Source organism: Coffea arabica, chromosome 10c, assembly GCF_036785885.1.
Source record: "Coffea arabica cultivar ET-39 chromosome 10c, Coffea Arabica ET-39 HiFi, whole genome shotgun sequence".
Lineage (NCBI taxonomy): Eukaryota > Viridiplantae > Streptophyta > Magnoliopsida > Gentianales > Rubiaceae > Coffea > Coffea arabica.
In genome coordinates, this window is record NC_092329.1 from 8769518 (window position 1) to 8778186 (window position 8669).

The window sequence follows — 8669 nt, forward strand, 5'->3', positions numbered from 1 at the left end:
TTTTGATAGAAAGAATAGTGGGAGTGTTTGGATACCAAAATTATTCCAAATAATATTTCGCTTGCATCACAAACACATTTCTCAACTTACCTTTTTATATTCCCAATCACCTTTTTATCTCACGTACATCATATCACAAAAAAGTGCTACAATAATTATTTCAAATAATATTTCAAATAATACACTATCCAAAAAAATTGATAGAAATTATTCCAATATTTATGCTAATGGTAGCAAGTACATCAAACACGACACAAATTCATATAGATTTGAAAATCAAATAATACAACAAATCTAAAAAAACTATAAATTTGATAGTCAGATGTTCTATTAGGTGAATGTCACGACATTTCATCAAGAAATCTGTGTCCATGTCTTCCGATAGTTAGAGAGTCATCTCTGATTAAAAACTGTTTCAAATCAAAAGAAATTAGATTTGACTTTCAGATTTGATTGTTGAAATCTACCAAACCAAATCTTTAATATCACCAACTGAAAAGAAAAAAAAGGGATCAATTATGAAAAACACTCTCACATAATAGTTAGGGAGAAGAGGATAGATGATTTTGTCTATTCTAGACTAAATTATTATCACTTTACCCCCTTAACATTCAGTGTCATTATCAATTTCTTCCTTAACGTTACATTTTAGTCATTTTACTCCCAAAACTAAGGCTCAAACTTATCAAAATTTGTTAATTAAAGTGAAAAGACATGTGTAGCCCTTAAAATTATTATCACTTTACCCTATAAATTATAGTCTCATTATCAATTTATTCCATAGAGTTATTTTTTAGGCAATTTATCCCGCCGTTAAACCAATTTAGTAAGTTAAAAAATTTTAGAAGTATCCTCCTTTTTGTATAATAAAAAAAATAAAAAATTTAGAGTGACTCTTCTCCTTCTTAGTATCAAGAAAAAAAAGGTCAACGTATTAATCTCTTTATTCTTAGCAATCTTATTAATATTGAAATAAATAGAAAGATAAGGAGGCGAAGGGGAAGGGAGAGAGAGAGAGAGCTCAACTTTAAAAAAAATACAAATAAGAAAGAATTAAATATTTTTATTATTGAAAAATTATTTTACTTTTCTATTTACCACTTAATTCTAATCATAATCTGACAACCTTAAAATAATACGACAATGTTAGGCTCTTCTTTTTTTTTTGCAGAATCTAATTTTTTGTCTCATTCTTTCCTATCTCTTTTTCTTTTCCAAGTATTAATAAGTGTGAAAAAAGAAATTTGAGAAAATTCTTTTATTTTTATGTTTTTGGAACTCTTAAAGTGAAAAAAAGGAAGAATAACCATTCCAATTTTTTTATTTTTAATTATATATAAAAAAGGTAAATACAATTAAAATTTTTTTACCATACTAGTTAGATTAACGATGAAATAAAATGTATAGAAAATAATGTTAGGGAAAAGATTATATCGCTGTAATTTAAAGGAATAAAGTGATAATAACAATATAGTAATACTATAGAATAAAAGGATATTTTTGTTTAAAATTTTTTAATATGTTGAGTTGAATTATTTATGGAATTAAAGTAACTAAAAAATAATATTAAAAGGCAAACTGACAGTGTTTAAGGGAGCAAAATGATAATAATCCTTCCCCAAGACTCTTGAGTCTTGACAAGTTTTAAAACTCGTGCAAAGGTTGGAAAGTAGAAGTCTCAGCAACACCACGTGGACCTGTACGCTCCTTGTGCGAAAGAGCGACATGAAATCTTTTGCGAGAGTCCGTGCTGCAAATTTGTGGCAGAGAAATCGCCCGAAATCTTACAGAGCCAATTTCCTTCACAAGTCTTGACGATTCCACTCCTGACATCTTATCTTTTCTTCAACACTAGCAATTCTGTGATCTCCTCCTCATCATTGCTACTGGCTTTGGCTTTGTAGATATGTTCTTCCACAATATCCTTCACCAAAATATAAACTGGAAAAAAAAAGAAATAGATATTTTCAAGAAAATGATTTGTGTCTCTCATTAATCATGCTTCCTTTAATCAATTAAGTGTAATCTATCAAGAGTTTGCTTAAGAGGCTATAGACTTCCATCTAGGATTCTATTATGGAAGCCGCCTAAGTGTTAATCACATATAGGATTCTAGTTTGATGCTTTGAACTTCACTTTAATTTTAGACATATGATATACGTAAATATCTCGCAAATGTAAAATGTGAGCATTTAAATTCAACTACTCGTATTCATATTCATCGTATAATCTAATAAAACTATTATTAAAAGTGCGTTAGTATTACTTTTCGACGAGAAAATTGCCAATCAGGGTCATATTACAATACAAATCTATGAAATTTACATTATATGAAATTTGATTTTTCTCAACAACCTTGGTAAATCCAACTTTTTCTATCAAAAAAAAAAAAAATAGCATTAGTTGTTGTTACTTGTTAGTAGTTAATACGGTATTATATCTTTATGGTCCTAAAGAAGTCGTGTGGTGCCCACACGGAAGATCTCAAAGTCTTGATGGTGGTGTAGAGCTAGCGAGTGTGGATAAAACGTGCTTGCCATCCGCCAATCACAACTCAAAGAAATCCATATTGGCTCATACCCTACCCCCAATCAAAAAAAAATTGGAAAATCCCACCAAAGAATAAACCATTACTTCCTTTCCCTTCCACTGTATTCCCCTCCAAAAATAACTGTCAAAATACTTAGTACAAACAAAAAACAAACAAACGAATCAAAAGCCCATCCCTCTCAAACCCCCGGCTTAATAGTTAATATCCAAACACCCCCTTAATTCCGCTTCTTCGGAAACAGCAACGACAGGCTGCTCTTGAAGGGGGGAATTCAAGAGCGACGACGTCGTAAGGAGTCTAATTGCCGGCAGAAATGGCCGTGTCAGCCGCATTCGCTGCTGCAAAGCTGGAGACTTTGTTAATCAGCAACACGACGTCGTCAGCTGCGGCTCCCATTGCCGCCGCTTCTCCAGCTCAGGTTGGGCTGTTTCCCAGGTCGGCTCGAGCCGCCAGGCGCTCCCTGCAAATGTCTAGCGCCTCTGCCCTGAATTTGAATGTTAATTCAACTTCTTCATCCGTTAGATGTGAAGTTGCTTCTGATTTTTCCGTTGAAACATCCGATAAAATGGACTTCGCCACCAATGCGGCTTCTTCTTCCTCGGCTTCGGCTTCCAGCTTGTCCGCTCTTGAACAGCTCAAGACCTCAGCTGCGGACAGTAATCCTCTTCTCTTTCAATTCATTCATTTTTGCTTCAGTTTGTTTGAATTTCTGAAATCGGTTTTGCTTAATCAGTTTGTATATTCTGCTAGCGTAGTTTTTTTTTTCCTGTGAATTCTTTTAATCTTTTTTTTTTCAGTTTGTTTTCTAGTCAATTTTGTGTAAATTGCTTAAAAAGAATCACAGTCATTTCCAGTTGAATTTGTTCAAAATCTGTTTGCAAACTCGAGAACGTGCATATGTTCATGAACATATATTTGCAAACTTAAGTTTGTTAGAGAATGCAACTCCTAAACTAAGCTTTTACAGACTTGCCGAGTACCTGAGTTGTAAAGTCCTTGTTTTGATATAAGAAGGCAGTGGAATTCTTACCTTGAATCACTTTTTTATGCCCTATATGTTAGTCATTTGGTCACCAGAATGTTAAGTGTCTTGAGTATTTTGATTGTCAGTTAATTTGCTTTTGTTGACAAATTATATTCACCTTATTGCAGTATACATGCTTCCATAGACTCTGGTGGTTTCTAGTGGCCTGAGCTCCGGCATATCATGCAAATACACTCTTTTTACCTTTATGTCTTTTTTCTAATATTCTAATGCCAGGACATATGAAACCATGTACTCATTATAGAAAGGCAGTTAATATTTATGCTTATTTTGTCCAGGAACAATTTGATGTTCTAATGCCAAGATTAACGTTTTTTTTCTATATCTGATATCATGCAGGATATACAAAAGAAAGGAGCAGTATTGTTGTCATTGGGCTTAGTGTCCACACTGCACCTGTTGAAATGCGAGAAAAACTTGCAATTCCTGAGGCAGAGTGGCCTAGAGCCATTGGAGAGCTGTGTGGTCTGAATCACATTGAAGAAGCTGCTGTTCTTAGTACCTGTAATAGGATGGAGATATATGTTGTAGCCCTTTCTCAGCATCGTGGCGTGAAAGAAGTAACTGAATGGATGTCTAAGGTATCCTTGCACTTCCCATGGGACACAGAAGTTAGATAAATATTATCTTCTTTCTCCTATAATGCCTTCTATTTTTGGCTAATCATACTGTCTTTCACTGCAATATGCTGTGAGTGAGACTTATCGGCTGTCTAATGGGGTCCTTAATCTAAGAATGGTTGAACTTGTTAATGAATTAAATTGGATCAGACTCACCTTTATGTTTTTAACTTCTTGGGTAAGCATTGGATGGGTAGTTTGCTTTGCAACAACTTTCTCGAGAAACATGGTGTTCTTCTCTTCTGCTTACGCTGACAAAAAGACCAGGGATGGGGAGGGTGAAAGGAAGAGCAGTTTTGCTTGTTTCATGCTATGATATCCGTAAATATTATGCTAGCATTCTATCCAATATTAATGTAACTTATATTTTTTGGAAACAATTAAATGGTGCGCAAACATTCAAACGGTTGTTGTTCCTTTCTTTGACAGACTAGTGGAATCCCTGTTTCAGAGATTTGTAAGCATCGTTTTCTACTCTATAACAAGGATGCTACACGGCATATCTTTGAAGTATCGGCAGGTCTCGATTCTTTGGTGCTAGGAGAAGGACAAATTCTAGCTCAGGTCAAACAAGTAGTAAAAGTTGGTCAAGGGGTCGTGGGATTTGGGAGGAACATCAGTGGGCTGTTCAAGCATGCAATCACTGTTGGAAAAAGGGTTAGAACTGAAACAAACATTGCAGCTGGTGCTGTTTCTGTTAGTTCAGCTGCTGTAGAATTGGCTTTAATGAAGCTTCCTGAATCCTCCCATGCTACTGCTAGGATGTTGGTAATAGGAGCAGGAAAGATGGGTAAGCTTGTGATCAAGCACTTGGTTGCAAAAGGATGCACAAAGATGGTCGTTGCAAACAGAAGTGAAGATAGAGTTTCTGCCATTCGGGAGGAGATGAAGGACATTGAAATAATCTACAAGCCCCTCGGTGAAATGATGGAGTGTGCTGCCCTAGCAGATGTTGTTTTCACCAGTACTGCATCAGAAACTCCTTTATTCCTAAAAGAGCATGTCACGGATCTTCCACCTGTTGATCCCAGAGTTGGGGGTTTGAGGCTTTTTGTGGATATATCTGTTCCTAGGAATGTGGGAGCATGTGTCAATGAGATTGAGGCTGCAAGGGTGTACAATGTGGATGATCTCAAGGAGGTCGTGGCTGCTAATAAAGAGGACCGTCATAGGAAAGCAATGGAAGCTCAAGCAATCATTGCTGAGGAATCAAAACAATTTGAAGCTTGGAGGGACTCCCTAGAGACAGTTCCAACTATTAAGAAACTGCGAGCATATGCCGAGAGAATTAGAGCTGCAGAGCTGGAGAAATGCTTGTCAAAGATGGGTGATGACCTTCCAAAGAAGTCAAGGAGGGCTGTTGATGATCTTAGCCGCGGCATAGTTAACAAGCTTCTCCATGGTCCCATGCAGCACCTGAGATGTGATGGTAGTGACAGCAGGACTTTGAGTGAGACATTAGAGAACATGCATGCTCTAAACAGAATGTTCAACCTTGAAACTGAAATATCTGTGTTGGAGCAGAAGATTCGTGCTAAGGTTGAGCAAGCTCAGAAGTAAGCTCCTTAACTTTTATAATGCTTTTTAGGGCCACAAGGCTCAATAAGAGGGGAACTACTCAGATTTTCTTCGCGTGGCGCTGTTGTATATTGTTGTTGAATAGGTAAACAGGGAAAGGTTCTTTAGGGATCTTTCTCAGTTATTCTTTGCTGTTCCATGTTTCGGCATACCTGCAATTGCGGATCTCTCAATTGTATCGAATCCCATTGTATGAACACTCTAAAATATCTCGGTTAATATCAAGTGAGCTTGATATAGGCCAGAGGGTCCGTACCTGATGCTTGCCTACACATTTTAAGATGATGTGCTTCCTGTGTAACTAATGTTCTAAATCTGCATTTTCTCTTCATACCACTTGTAGCCCGGATTTATTTTGTGATCTATTCTCACTCCCATAAGAGAGTTGCCAGAAATTTTTATGCATTTTGAGATAAAGTAGTTTGTACAAACATTCTGCTTTTGCTTACACGACCCTCATAGTCTCATTTACAACTTCTTATCGTCCCATGGAACAATATATATGAAAATCGAGGATTGGAATATCCACGGGAATGTTGCAACTTGACCTATTTAGGCTTCTTGATTTGGGTTCGAGAATGCTAAAGCCCGTGGACTTCATAGTACTTCTACGACAAATCTTGCACTACGAACGGGTTAACTACATCCAAGCCCACTCAAACATCCGAGATACTACTGTTTTTTTTCAGTGTTTTGTGTGATCGATCGTCTTCGGCTATTCCTGGTGATGTTTCGGGCATTTCCAGCCCACTCAACCTCCACGTTTGACCTGCCTCTTTTTGTTACAGTATTCTAGTTGAGATCAAACAAACATGGTGTGATAAAAAAATTGAACCCAACTTTATATCTGTCAAATATTTTTATGTTCGTTTTGTTTAGCCAGGCTGCTGAACCTGAACTTTGGCTCCCTAGCGAGTGCTTTTGCGAAGCTGAGTCTGATTCTCTGGTTGGTTTTCATTATATCAAACACGTCGTTTCCTTTTTGGTGTGGAAAATCAAAGAGCTTCTTAGCAGGAGTTGGTGATGCATGTTATCTCATTACTGGCAGGAACAAAAACACACGTGCAGATCTTCTGGCCAAGATGAGCTTGAATCTACAATCCCATGCTACATTGTCACTAGATTCAGCCAAAATCTTTAGCTACGCATTCATTTGATAAGATCTTCTAGTCATCGTTCAATTGGTCTGTATTTGGTCTTTATTCCTCCATTCCACCACCCAAAAAAAAAAAAAATCATAAGTGAACTCTCCCCCTGCAGATCTGTACGATAGGTTTAATGGTAATTTTGTTGGTCACTGGTATTATTAGCAGAAAAAATCACACAGCGGAAATAAATATATCATATAGTTATTTGGTGATGGATAATTCTCAAAACAAATAGTGAAAAGAGCCTTAGGATCGGAAGAATAGGGAAGGAGCAAGACTAATATATTAACTCAATTAATTCAACATCTGTCCAAATTGAAACCATCGTCAAACAACCCCAATTCCTAATGTATGATACGAACTCGCCTGAAAGTATGAACTCATGTCTCATCAAGCCCTGGACCTAGACGAGAAATCACGAACCAGCCTGAAAGTATGAATTCATATCCCATCAGGTTGATTTGTGGAACTCTTAATCCTTCTAAATCACGAAGCTATGAACTGAGAGTGTTTCTTAACCCACAATTTAATAATTTAACGAACCAAAGTTGTTTGTAGAAGAACGCTGCAACTAAGATGTATACTTGATTGATAAGTTCGATTGAATACCTTCAAAAAACTCTAAAGTATTCAAAATAGGTTCTCTTGGACAAGAGAAAGTGATAAAACCCACATTATTTTCTGGAAATTCTGAAAAATAATAAACGTTTGAAGGGTTAGGCTATTTATAGCCTTACAACAACTCAAAACCCTAATATAACTTGGATTAAAACTCGGCTCCCTTTAAACACTAAGCTGGCTGAATTTAATCACTTAATTAAACTACTTAAACAACTAAACTAATCAACTAGAATTCGGCTTAATTGGAGGGTAATTTGGCCGAATTAAAGGCCCTAATGAAATGACTAAAAAAAGTAAGGAAATTGACATTTAAACCCTTGCTTAACAAGACTAATTAACGACACAATTAACTAGCAAGATAACTTAGCCAAACTAGCTTGCTTCTAAGTCTTCAAGTGCAACCAGCAAGGTAAGAAATGGAAACTCGTCAAATTGAAAGCTTTCAATGGCCCTTGTGTCATTGCCAACTCTATCTTGAATTGTATAAACAAGCACTTGTAGTGAATCTCTAAACTTTCTTGCACGTGACCTGTAATCGGACCACTTGGAATTTGAACAACTTAATCAGCCTTGAACCCTTTGGACCTTTTATCAATATAAATCTAACTTACTAGTTACCACTAACTATTATAACCAACTAAATCTAGGAAGTAAACTTTCTTTTGGAAACTACGAATTGCACGACATGACTGAATCTAGTATTTCCTAATTCGTAACCCAATATGAGAACTAAATAAAACAATTTCTAAACTTTACTAATATTAGGAATAAGCTTGGTTTAAATTTTGTCAACATTAATACATGATGTCAGGGGTTTTATCCACTTCTATGTTGCAAAAGAAATTATTAGTAGTATGGCTAGCTACTGAAAGGAATGGCAGACTTAAGAACGATGGTCTTGCATAAGAAGTGGGGAATCATGCTCCTTCATTCTTACCAAAGCATGGAGCATTAATCATTACAAAGCAAAGCACAAACATTTTAGAGAATTTCTCGCTCAGAACAGAAGAACCCTTATGCTTCACCTCTTATTCTCCACAGGAAAACATACAAATGGAAACGTACGTACGTGGACCTCTTTCAGCCTTTTGGTGCAGTGTTCACGA

General features: G+C 36.3%; 1 protein-coding gene across 1 annotated transcript; it reads left to right on the forward strand.

The window, feature by feature from the left end:
* Positions 1-2577: 2577 nt before the first annotated feature.
* On the forward strand, positions 2578-6125 carry LOC113714677 (glutamyl-tRNA reductase 1, chloroplastic-like). Its single transcript, XM_027238666.2, has 3 exons — positions 2578-3207; positions 3936-4177; positions 4646-6125. The coding sequence occupies exons 1-3, from the start codon at positions 2865-2867 to the stop codon at positions 5774-5776; spliced, it is 1716 nt and encodes a 571-aa protein (XP_027094467.1). The 5' UTR covers positions 2578-2864; the 3' UTR covers positions 5777-6125.
* Positions 6126-8669: the final 2544 nt, after the last annotated feature.

Excerpts from the sequence above, each read along its gene's own strand:
- LOC113714677 (XM_027238666.2), top strand. The coding sequence starts at position 2,865 with ATGGCCGTGTCAGCCGCATTCGCTGCTGCAAAGCTGGAGACTTTGTTA. Across the intron at positions 3,208-3,935 it reads CAAGACCTCAGCTGCGGACA|GATATACAAAAGAAAGGAGC; the intron begins GTAATCCTCTTC and ends GATATCATGCAG. Across the intron at positions 4,178-4,645 it reads TAACTGAATGGATGTCTAAG|ACTAGTGGAATCCCTGTTTC; the intron begins GTATCCTTGCAC and ends TTTCTTTGACAG.